Source organism: Myotis brandtii, unplaced genomic scaffold (genome assembly GCF_000412655.1).
Source record: "Myotis brandtii unplaced genomic scaffold, ASM41265v1 scaffold363, whole genome shotgun sequence".
Taxonomy (NCBI): domain Eukaryota; kingdom Metazoa; phylum Chordata; class Mammalia; order Chiroptera; family Vespertilionidae; genus Myotis; species Myotis brandtii.
Genome location: NW_005363938.1, coordinates 5,017,950 through 5,031,073, shown reverse-complemented (window position 1 = coordinate 5,031,073; position 13,124 = coordinate 5,017,950). Strand labels below are relative to the sequence as shown.

General features: G+C 38.2%; 1 protein-coding gene across 2 annotated transcripts in view; it reads right to left on the bottom strand.

Moving 5' to 3' along the window:
- The window catches only part of LOC102260719 (S-adenosyl-L-methionine-dependent tRNA 4-demethylwyosine synthase), a 133,425-nt gene that overhangs the window by 116,526 nt on the left and 3,775 nt on the right, over positions 1-13,124 (bottom strand). For both annotated transcript variants that reach the window (XM_005872041.2, XM_014544449.1), the window contains exons 4-7: positions 11,389-11,490; positions 9,675-9,869; positions 6,781-7,068; positions 3,927-4,049 (exon numbers count right to left, since the gene is read on the bottom strand). In XM_005872041.2, the coding sequence (XP_005872103.1) occupies positions 3,927-4,049; positions 6,781-7,068; positions 9,675-9,869; positions 11,389-11,490 (708 nt within the window). The remainder of the gene's footprint in view (positions 1-3,926; positions 4,050-6,780; positions 7,069-9,674; positions 9,870-11,388; positions 11,491-13,124) is intronic.

Genomic DNA, 13,124 nt, shown 5'->3' with positions numbered 1-13,124 from the left:
ATCAGTGGTTCTCAACCTTCCTAATGCCGTGACCCTTTAATACAGTTCCTCATGTTGTGGTGACCCCCAATTTCATTGTTACAAATTGAACATAATTAAAGCATAGTGATTAATCACAAAAACAATATGTAATTATATATGTGTTTTCCGATGGTCTTAGGCAACCCCTGTGAAAGGGTCATTCAACCCCCAAAGGGGTTGCAACCCACAGGTTGAGAACCGCTGCTCAACTCAGGAAATTTAGTGTAATATATAATGATGATCTGGCTAAAAGAGCTCAGGAATATGTGTGAACGAACCCCAAAGAAAGCAGTAATAACATCCATCACTGAGTTTAGTATACTACAGCTAATATATAATAAAAACACAAGACATGTTTGGAAACTCTGCCATAACCAAAAAATAATGTAAAACAAAAACTAGTGGCTTATTTTCAAATCATAATGAAGTTGGAAAAAATACATATATTTTATCCAAGATCTAATGGTTTTAAAAGAGATTTTTTTTTAGTCACCTGAAATGTCATAAACCAGCTTCTTTTTAATCTATACTAATGAAAGGGTAATACGCTAATTAGACCGGGAGACCTTCCGGACGAAGCCATGGTGGCGGGGCTGAGGCAGAGGCAATTAGGGGCGATCAGGCCAGGAGGGGAGGGCAGTTGGGGGCGATCAGGCAAGCAGGCAGGTGAGAGGTTAGGAGCCAGCAGTTCCAGATTGCGAGAGGGCAGTTGGACATCTCCTGAGGGGTCCAAGATTGGAGAGGGTACAGGCCAGGCTGAGGGACACACACCTCCGCCCCGTGCACGAATTTCGTGCACCAGGCCACTAGTATAATATATTTTTATTGATTTCAGAGAGGAAGGGAGAGAGATAAAAATATCAATGATGACAGAGAATCACTGATCGGCTGCCTCCTGCATGCCCCACACAGGGAAGCCCGCAACCTGGGTGCGTGCCCTGACCAGGAATCAAACCCGTGACCTCCTGGTTCATAGGTCAAAGTGCAATGACTGAGCCACGCCGGCCGGGCTAACCCAACTTCTTAAAGTTCACAAAGTTCAAAATCATTTCATTTCAAACAATAGTTTACATGGCTATCCAAATTTTTCTTTAGTACTTTTCTTCAGTACTTTTCTTCAGTGCCCTCTAATGGATATAAAATAAATAAGCAAAGAAAAAATGAACCCACATATTATTCCAAACTCTTAGTGTATACTTGAAATTTGCTGAGATTAGATATTAAGTGTTCTCAAGACACACACAAAAAAGGTAACTATGTGAGGTAATGGATGTGTTAATTTGATTGTGGCAATCATTTCACAGTGTATACATATATCAAATCATCACATTATAATCTTATCAAAAATCATGCTGTACAACCTAAATATATACATTTTTTTATTTGTCAATTATGCCTCAATAGAGTTGGGGGGGAAATTATTCCAAATATTTCCTTCACTACAAATAAAGCTTTAAATATCTTTTCTAAATCCAGAAATCTATCTATATCAGTTATCTCATGCACTGAAATCTATTCTATCTTAAGACAGTTTTACCACTGAAAATTACTGAGTTTTTTAATCAAGGGCCATAAAATTATACATTTGTTTTGATCTAATATATCAACTTTGGAAAAATATAACCTAAGAAAATATTAATATATTTTTAAAGTAAAAATGGTCTAGACCCATGCTAGTTATAACAGCAGAAAACCTGAAACAGACTAACTAATCTACTCTAGAAAAACATATACTAGTAAGCCAAGTTAAAATGTGTAAGCAAACTTACTGCTCATTCTAACATGTCAGGCTTTTAGAGATTTGACGCATTTTCACATTAATGATATGGATACACCTTATGTTTCACAACTGCACAACAATATTGTATTTTATGGATATACCATGATTTTTTCAATCACTATCAGACAGTTGTTTGGTATATATGCTGTGAAGCATAACCTTGTGAAGATGCTGTTTTGCATTTGTGAAGATTTATCTTCAAGGCAAATTCATACACTGGGCCTGCTGGATCATGGGTAAATGTGTGTAAATTTGGTCAAGACTGCCAGAGGGCACTCCATACATGTTATATGATTCTGGACCCCCTTTGGCAAGGTGTGAGTGACTATTTCCCCAGAGCCTCACCAATTGTGTGTGCTGCCCAATTTTTGAATTTTTGTTATTTTGCTAGGTGAGAAATGTAGGTCACTGCAGTTTAAATTTGAGCACTTTTTCATATGTTTTTAAGTCCATTTGTAAAGCTTTTTCTGAGACTTACCTATTCATGTTTTTGCCATTTTTTCTATTAGGTTTAGGTCTTTTTTTTTAATTGAAATATTTTCCCTCACTTTATCATTTATCTTTTGATTTTGTTTATAGCCATATGAATCTTTATAAAAAATCACTGGTAAATTCAATCTTTTATAGTTTCTGGATTTTGAATATTGAAAACCTTTCTCTAAATTAAAAAATAGAGCATCTAATTCTACTACTTATATATTTTTTCAACATTTAGATCTCTGACCCAATTAGAGTCAAATACCTGTACGTTATGTATGTATAAGTACAGAGCCAGTTTCATCTTTTCACAACTAGTATCTAGTTGTCAACATCATTTATTTTAAAAGTATATTTTCACACTAGGGAAAAGAGATGCCACCTTTATCATATACACAATTTCTGTATATACCTGGGTCTATTCCTAGAATTTTACTCTTCCCTTGGTCTGTCTGTCTCACCAGGAGCTAGTACCAGATGTCTTGTAGTAAGATGCAATATCTGATAGATCTGGCCTTTCTCATTACTACTTTTCCCACAAGGTTTTCCTAGCTATTCTTGCATGTTTATTTTTCCACATGAATCAACCAGTCTATCTCCAGAAAAAAAATTTATTGAAATTTTTAATGAATTGCATCATACCTATGTATGTATTAACTTAAAAGAACTGGCATCTTTGCAGTACTGAGTCATCATACCCAAAAACAAGATGTCTTTCCATTTGTTCAGGGCACTGCCATATCTTTCAGAAATGTTTTAAAGTTTTCCTCACATAGATTTAGGGTATTTTTTTTAATGTATTTCTATGTAGTCATTTATTTTTTATGTGGTGTTTCCTTCCATGACAAGTTCTAACTGGTTATTGTTTGGAAATACAAAAACTTTTTACTTTTTAGCTATGGTATCCTGCTACCTTATTAAATCTCTTCATTTGAGTTTGTATTAACTTTATGATTGATTTTCTTGGATTTTTCCATAGTTTTACTTATTTTGTTTCTAACACATGCACTTGATACATTTTTAGTTTAGAATATTCTTATTTCACAAAACTCACACGTAAATTGAGATTTTATATTTTTATATAATTGTATATTTTATGTTATTTCAATTTTAGATCACTGGAATCTGCCCAAAATCCTACATTCTCGCATTCATTTAGTCACTGAGACAATGACAATTCATACTAACATTTCCTAGATTCTTAGGGCCTCCACCCACGCTGATCTCAACACCTGCAGACTGAGCTGCCATCATCCCTAAGCTCAACATGCTCAGTCTGCAAAACAGGAAAGCAACTTTACACAAGAGCTCCACTTGAAATCCTAACACTAATCAATCTTACCATGCAGTCATCCTGTCACCTTCAGCTACACAATGAATGAAATCCCCCCTACCATCTAGCCTTTCCTCAGTTCTTGTCCTAAAAGTCTTCTGCCTATCCTACTATGAACTCATTTTCACAGGGCCAAGAGGGAAGGCTTTCACAGAGTTCATGTAAAAGTAGCAAAAAAGTATAAAACTCTCAAGACAGGAGGCAAATAAATAAAACTGTCCAATTATGAGCTCAGGTGGACTATACACCAATACAGAATGCTAGATGTTAATCCACTGGAGGATCCCAGTTCATTATTTCCCAAAATTACAGTACCTTTTCTTTCTTGACATGATTCATAATGTTGCCGAGGTCCTCAACATCAACCACAGAAGTTAGACTCTGGTGGTCCTCAGTACCAGACTCTTCCTCACTGGAACTCTCAAAGGGCTCCTCCTCCTGGAACATCAATGCTTTAGAAATATATTGCTCAAAGTAGCAAACCATCTACTATCCCCTCCCAAATTCTGAGGTCACTGGATGGATATCAAATATTTTTGGCTAGAGGTCAGCAAACTATGACCCACAGGCCAAATCCAGCCAGCCTCCAGTCAAATCTGAAGGTGCCCATCATTTACATAGTAACTATGGATAGTTTCTTGATACAACTGCAGAACTAATAGTTGCAAAAGAAACTACATGGCCCACAAATACTTGTACATGAATGTCATAGCAGCATTATTCCCAATAACCAAAAGGAAGAAATAATCAAAATGTCCATCAACAGATAAATGGATCAATAAAATGTGATATATCCATACAATGAAATATTATTCAGCCATTAAAAAGTAATGATGTACTGATCCATGTATAACATGGATGAATCTCCAAAACATTACATTAAGTAAAAGAAGCCAGACAAAAAGAGGTCATATATTATATTATTCCATTTGTATGAAATATCCAGAATAAGTAAGTCCATAGAGACAGAAAGCAAATTGGAGGTTGTCAGGGCTAGGGGGAAGGGGGGAAGAGTGCCCGCTTCATGGTTTGCTTCTGAAATAATGAAAAGGTATTGAAACTTGATATAGGTAGTGGTTGCACAAAATTGTGAATGTACTAAATACCACTGGATTATAGACTTTAAAATGATAATTTTGTTATGTGAATTTTACCTCAGTACTTTAAAAAATTTTTAAATATATTCAAAGTGAATTGTAGGGGAAAATAAGCAAAAAGACTGGCTAGAAAAAGAGAACAGAAAAATGAAACAGCAGCTGAAAGACTGAACAAAGGAAAGATTTGTTGTTTACTTCTCTTTGTTTAAACATAGGTGATTCCAGAGCATGTTTATATATTTACTAGAGGCCCGGTGCACGAAAATTCATGCACTAGGGGGAGTGGGGGTCCCCTCAGCCCGGCCTGCCCCCTCTCACAGTCCAGGAGCTCTCAGGGAATATCCTACTGAGACTTAGGCCTGCTCCCCTCTGGCCTCTCTCTGCAGGAGGCGATCGGCCAATCAGGGGAAGGCGCCACCCCCATCACCCCACTGCTGTTGCCACTGCCGGCTGCTGGCCCTCCTCAGCCCTCGTAGCCGCTGCGGCTTTGTCCGGAAGGACATCCAGAAGGACGTCTGGAAGACGTCTGGTCTATCCAGTCTAATTAGCATATTACCCTTTTATTAGTATAGATGGGAACGATCTAGTAGAGAGGAAAAGATTAACAATTTAGGAGAGAGAAATGCATAATGTCCCCATTGTTCCCTTCCCCCTGGCCCTAGGTCAGCCGTGGGCAAACTACGGCCCGCGGGCCGGATCCGGCCTGTTTGAAATGAATAAAACTAAAAAAAAAAAGACCGTACCCTTTTATTTAATGATGTTTACTTTGAATTTATATTAGTTCACACAAACACTCCATCCACGCTTTTGTTCCGGCCCTCCGGTCCAGTTTAAGAACCCATTGTGGCCCTCGAGTCAAAAAGTTTGCCCACCCCTGTTCCAGAGCATGCACAGAAAGTGGTCTTTGAAAAACCCAGATACTTGTCTTCTGGGACAGAAAAGATGGTGAAGATTTGTAGGTGGGGCAGGGGCTCTAAGAGAATTCTTCTCTAATGGCTCCATCTGAGAGCTAGAGGAAGGGGTAACGAGAAAGAGGTATTAAACAGTCATCTTGGAGAGTGAGAAAGGGAACTTACAAGAGAATGCAGGAGACTGTTGGGAAGTTCTTAATTCATACTTGAATCTGTGGTCATGAATCTGTGGTCAAACAGCAAGCAGCAGGCAATGGAGAAGGCACACAGCAGGTTTCACTTGGCTTGGAGTTCAGCCAATTGTGTTGTAAAATGGAGTGGAAGGCAAGGCAACTGAAGATGTTTATAAAATAAGTATAAAATCTAAATTGGGTAAGGACAGAAGTGAAACAAGCATTCTTCACTATCCAGTGAAAAATGTATAGGATCAAAAGAATTTTAAAGTAGGAGCACCAGAAAGAGGTTAGAGTTTGGGTCACAAGAACATGTAATTTCAGAGGTGACCACGGGAGTGAGAGGCCACAGTCAGTGAGAGGCCACGAACAGGCCAGGTTGTTAGAGAAATCATCAACATGCATGACTAGCCACTAAGAATAATGATAGGAACAATGTGGAGAGTAAGACAATGAGTGTCAGAATGTGAAGTTGTTACTGAATGACACAAGTGACAGGTGGCCAATGCACAACAGCTGTGAGACAGCCTAAAGACATGGCCTTCAGTGAACTCGGGGGTATCTGAAGAAAGAGAAATGTTTAGAATGTAAGGGATGAAAAAGATGAATCTAGGATGACTTACAGCCTTTAAGTTAGAGTGACTAATAGTCATTAAATAAGAGCAGTCAGGAGGAATATGTGGTTTGATGATAAAAAAGATAAGAGCTCAGGCCAGGACATATTTAATTTCTCGGGCCTCTGTTTCCTAGCCTGCAAATTGTGGTAGAAATCTATTTGACTCCAGCAATGCAACCATTACAGAAGAGATACCAGAAAGCATCCAGCACAACACTCTGTAAGACCACACTCTCTAAAACACCCCCACACGGGTTTCAGATCTTCCTTCCAACCAGTAGCCAAATAAATAGTTTCTCAGGGCAGAGGTGAGGTTTAGCATCTCCAAACACAGGAGGAAAGCAGAGAGGCATGGAGACACAGGCTACACACCTCAGGGTCTCTCTGATGCAATCCATCCTGAGTATGAGATCCTAGCTCCATTTCCTCTGAGCTACGCTGATTAGATTCACATTTGCCTTTCTTGCAACTGCCATCACAGGATTTCTTCTCTCCTTTACAAAGCACCTGGAGCTGGGAGATGAACTTGGTCTTCCAAGCTCTGAAGTCGGCTTCAATGCTGCCATGTTTGCTTTTAACCACATTGCAGTCACCCTCCCCTCGAGTCATCACGCGATGAGCACCGAGCATCCAGAGCCACTTATCAACATTCTTGCCAACCTGCAAGAAAAATGGATGAGCTAAAAACACAATATAAATCAGCCTGCAGTACCTGTGGGACCCCTGCTGCTGCTGGGAAGAGGGAACTGCTTAGCCAAAAGGCTCCGGGCCCTCTGTCCCCAGCCACAACCCACAAGGGCACTAGGGCTGCAGTTGATACATTATAAGATTCTGCAAAAGGTTTTTTTTAACAAAGGGACAAATCTTTTTAGTAAACTAAGAGTTAATGCCTTAAAAATAATTGAAAACCACTATTCTAAATAATGTCAGAACAAAATATCTAATTAGCAAAACAAATTTGTTCCAAAATGTAACAAAGTCTATGGGGCAAAAGCCCATTTAATAACAATGTGCACATAGAGTCCATTTAGCAAGACTCATAATTTCATAAACTCAGAAATTTATTGTATTGCAATATGAAGCAATGAGGCTGAGGGACAGGGGCTATCAAGCACAGCTAAAAGTTTAAAAGCTTAACAGACTTCCTCAGTGGCAAGGCAGTAAACCAGTGGTTCTCAACCTTGTTATGGGGTGGGGCCACAACATTAGTAACAAAAAAATAGAATTTCCGGAGGATGAGGCCCAGAAATCAGGATTTTAAAAAGATTCCCAGGTGATTCTAATGTGCAGCCAAGGTTGAGAAGCACTGCATTAAACAAAATATTTACATATCTGAATTTTATCATTCTTTGTCTAATTCCTTTGAAAATATGGAGTAAATATATATCTTGATGTAATAATTCCATCCACAAGGTCCTGCCTGGGAACAGAAGGCTGAACTCAAAGCCAGGAATCCAGGCCCCTAAGACACTAGATAAAAACAGGTATAATCATTTATTTTATTCAGTAAAAATGTACTCAATAAAAATTTACTGAGAGCCTATACACCAGGATTGGATACATATGTGTAGCAATTCCCAGATATAAAGAATAACACAATAAGTTTATTATTAAGTACCAAAGTTTGTGTATTATTTCACATGCACATACAAATGAGTATGTATGTTAAATTTTTTTAATTAAGAGAATTTATCCTTATAATTCAACATAGATATCTACCTTGTACCTACCTTATTGAAGTGGCTCGCATAGGCAGAATTTCCCAGGCCAAACACCGCATATCTCATACCCTTCAGGTAAGTTTTGCCAAATCGAAAATCATTGGATGCTTCCTCTAACCATTTGCAGAACCACTCTGCACTCTCAGTTGGTCGGCCATCAGTATATGTAGCAACCAGAAAGGCACAAACATTTTTACTAGTAACCTAACCAAGAAAGTAATTATTTCAGAAAAACGTTCAAGAAGAAAAACTTCTTTTAAGTGTTGACATTCTTATCATACTAATTTCTGAGGACAAAGGGTGCTTTCATAAACAATCTTTTTCAAAGGTGAAGGAAAACACAGCAAGGACACCTTGTACAGGGGAGAAAACCCAGTCCCTTGCCAATATACCTCCTACTGCCCTTCATCATTTACTCCATTCCATTTCTTAGACTCTCAATTCCAATCATATCCAATTTGTCACATTGGAAACAAACTATAAGTCAGTCAGAAAAATACACTAAGATCTCTAAAAAATTATCTGAAAAATTAAAGCAATAAAACTTTTTAAACATAAACTTGGCACCATCATCTACATAGGGAAACAAAATACATGCTAGTCAAAGTATTTCATCTGCTTGAATGTCTCTTTTAACAGTTCCAAGTCATAAAGTTACAAGTAACCCCTTACAATTATTAAGTATCAAATCTGCTAATAATTTTTCACATATAATTTAGCACAGATTTGAGCTCACTCATTTGCACTACAGTGTTTTCTGGGGAGGGGGAGGGGGGAAATAATGGACAATTACAGTTAGAAGTTTACACACTAAGAAGGGGCTGGCAACCTATAGCCTACAGGCCCAATCCAACTTGCTACCTGTTTTTGTCGGGCCTCTAGTTCTAAATAATGTCAGAATAAAATATCTAATTAGCAAAACAAATTTGTTCCAAAATGTAACAAAGTCTATGGGGCAAAAGCCCATTTAATAACAACGTGCACATGGAGTCCATTTAGCAAGACTCATAATTTCATAAACTGAGAAATTTATTGTATTGCAATATGAAGCAATGAGGCTTAGGAACAGGGGCTATCAAGCACAGCTAAGAGTTTAAAAGCTTAACAGACTTCCTCAGTGGCAAGGCAGTAAACAAAATATTTACATATCTGAATTGTATCATTCTTTGTCTAATTCCTTTGAAAACATGGAGTAAATATAATCTTGATGTAATAATTCCATCCACAAGGTCCTGCCTGGGGACAGAAGGCTGAACTCAAAGCCTACAAATCCAGGCCCCTAAGACACTAGATAATAACAAGTATATCATTTATTTTATTCAGTAAAAATGTATTCAATAAAAATTTACTGAGAGCCTATACACCAGGATTGGATACATATGTGTAGCAATTCCCAGATATAAAGAATAACACAATAAGTTTATTATTAAGTACCAAAATTTTTGGATTTCACATGCACATACATATGTGTATGTAAATGTTAAATTTTTTTAATTAAGAGAATTTATCCTTATAATTCAACATAGATATCTACCTTGTACCTACCTTATTGAAGTGGCTCGCATAGGCAGAATTTCCCAGGCCAAACACCGCATATCTCATACCCTTCAGGTAAGTTTTGCCAAATCGAAAATCATTGGATGCTTCCTCTAACCATTTGCAGAACCACTCTGCACTCTCAGTTGGTCGGCCATCAGTATATGTAGCAACCAGAAAGGCACAAACATTTTTACTAGTAACCTAACCAAGAAAGTAATTATTTCAGAAAAACGTTCAAGAAGAAAAACTTCTTTTAAGTGTTGACATTCTTATCATACTAATTTCTGAGGACAAAGGGTGCTTTCATAAACAATCTTTTTCAAAGGTGAAGGAAAACACAGCAAGGACACCTTGTACAGGGGAGAAAACCCAGTCCCTTGCCAATATACCTCCTACTGCCCTTCATCATTTACTCCATTCCATTTCTTAGACTCTCAATTCCAATCATATCCAATTTGTCACATTGGAAACAAACTATAAGTCAGTCAGAAAAATACACTAAGATCTCTAAAAAATTATCTGAAAAATTAAAGCAATAAAACTTTTTAAACATAAACTTGGCACCATCATCTACATAGGGAAACAAAATACATGCTAGTCAAAGTATTTCATCTGCTTGAATGTCTCTTTTAACAGTTCCAAGTCATAAAGTTACAAGTAACCCCTTACAATTATTAAGTATCAAATCTGCTAATAATTTTTCACATATAATTTAGCACAGATTTGAGCTCACTCATTTGCACTACAGTGTTTTCTGGGGAGGGGGAGGGGGGAAATAATGGACAATTACAGTTAGAAGTTTACACACTAAGAAGGGGCTGGCAACCTATAGCCTACAGGCCCAATCCAACTTGCTACCTGTTTTTGTCAATAAAGTTTTACTGGAACCCAGCCATACTCATTCGTTTACATATTGTCTATGGCTGATTTGTGCCTCAAAGGCAGACCTGTAGCTGCATGGCCCACAAAGCTGAAGATGTTTACTATCTAGCTCTCTATAGAAAAAGTTTGTCCACCCGTGCTGTAAGTGCTTCTCTGACTCTAGCTGCTTCAGAATCGTCTTGGGCACCTGTTAACACAGTCCCTGCAGACAGACTCTGGGTCAGCAGGACTGGGCTAGGACCTGAGGATATGCATTTCTAACATGTCCCCAGGCTGATACTGCTGGTTCAAGGGCCACATTTTGAGAACAACTACTATAAGGCAAACTTCCCTAACTGCGTAGGACTAGAGGAGAGAGAGGGGCATTTCTCAGATGAAGAAATTAAACTCTCATAGACATTAAGTAATGTAGGAAGGTACACAACTAGTAAGAGATTTCTCTAACTCTAAAGCCCATACTTCTTCTGCTACCCAAGTGGCTCCTGACCTTTCAGGAGGCTTACACATGGCTCCCATGCATGGCACAGTGCCAGCAATAACAATCCTCCTTGATTATGAGATTCGAAGCAGGAGGGCATTGGGAACTTCAAACCACCCAGCTCCTCCCCCTTTACCCCCGCCCCAGGAGAGACTAACACACCAGAGGGACAGGCTCCACGCCACTTCAGAATCAGCACACGACACCACACATTCAACACCTCTGACTCACACCAAAAGCTCAACCAACTGAAATCTCTTAGAAGGAAAATTAAATTGATTCTGAAGATTCTATTTATCTCAGAACACAGGTCAATTAAATGTGAGTTTTGACTGAGGAAAAAATAAAACAATTACCAACCTCTTCTACTAGATTATCATCTGGATCATATTCTTTCAGATTAATAACTGCCACAGGCAGATATAGGGAGGTAACAGCTTCAGCCAGAATTGTTGCAAATTCCTAATAGGGGAAAAAGAAATCAGTCTTCAGTAAGCTAAATAAACAAAATACTGTCTTCATTTACCCCTGTTGGCAAGGGAATGAGGCATTTCTCATGAAAAACTTTTCCTGTGACTGACATTTGTCATCAAAAACACAAATACTGCCTGGCTGGTGTGGCTCAGTGGTTGAGCATGGACCTGTGAACCAAGAGGTCACGGTTTGATTCCCAGTTAGGGCACATGCCTGGGTTGTGGGCTCAATCCCCAGTGTGGGGCATGCAGGAGTCAGCCAATCAATGATCCTCTCTCATCATTGACATTTCTATCTCTCTCTTCCTTTCTCTTCCTCTCTCTGAAATCAATAAAAATATACTTTTTTAAAATCTAACCCTTTACAGAAAAAGTTTGCCAAACTCTAGCTAGGAGGATTTAAAGCTCTAGTAACAAGATCCCTTAGACAGCAAAGTGAGTGCAGAGAGAGAAAGACAGTCTCAAGGGCTATGTACCCTGAGACACTCCTATCTTTACAGGTCAAGGAGATGGGGAGAAATCAGCAAATAGTGAGGAAGACTAGCCCCAGCAAAGTAGGAAGAGAACCTAGAGAACAATGTCCTGAAAGTTGAAGGAAGAAAGCACTTTAAGAAGAAAGAAGTGGTCAAGCAGCTAATAGGTCAAGTAAGATGAAGACTGAGAATTAATTAGCAAAATGGAAATCACAGGGAGCATGTTGGGGCTTGAAAGCCTAACTGAAGTGGTTCAAGAAAAACAGGAGCAGAGAAATTGGAGATCACAAACACAACACTTCCAAGGAGCTTAACTAAAAAAAAAAGAGGTGGTAATTAGAGGGAGATGTGGGGCCAATTCTCACAGAGCATCCAGTGAGAATTTACAATTATAGAAAACAAATCTGTTCACAGAGTAATAGAAAAAATCCACACCAACTACCCCATCATTCTGTTCTAAATATGAACAGAAACTATGGATCACCAAGAACATGATGAGAACAAGAAGCAAGAAAGAGAAATTCCAGCAGCAGAAAAACTGAGAAAGCAGGTAACTAAAGAAACAGAAAACGGAATTCATTAAACTATATTGCTAAATTATGAGTAAAATATTTAAAAATGAGCAAAATAGCATTTTTTAGTTAATATATAATATCTGACATAAAACATTCAAAAAAGATTTGGAATTAAAATCTAAGAACCCAGAATGAAAAGAAAAAGTTACAGAAAAGTATGAGAGGAAAGGTTTGAGACATAGAAGGCCATCCAAAAGCTCCAACATCCAACTAATAGCAGTTAGACCCACGAAAATGGAAGGGGAAAAAAATTTACCCAAGAAATATTAGCAGAACAAATGCAAACAAATCCTCAAAACTAAAGAGCCCCCCAAAAAAACTAAAGACCCCAAGAGTCCAGCACAATGGCTAAGAAAAGATCCAACCTAAACATCCTCTCATTTAAGATCTGATTCTAAAAGCTTCCAGAAACAAAAAAATCAAGTCATCTTCAAAATGTCATCAGCAACGCTGCTTGCTAGAGGACAATGAAGGCATCAGCCTTCAAAGTTGTAAAGAAAAAATTTTGACACAGTCTTCTATACCCAGCCAAATATGAATCAATCAAATGTGAAAGCAGAATAAAGAAAATTGAG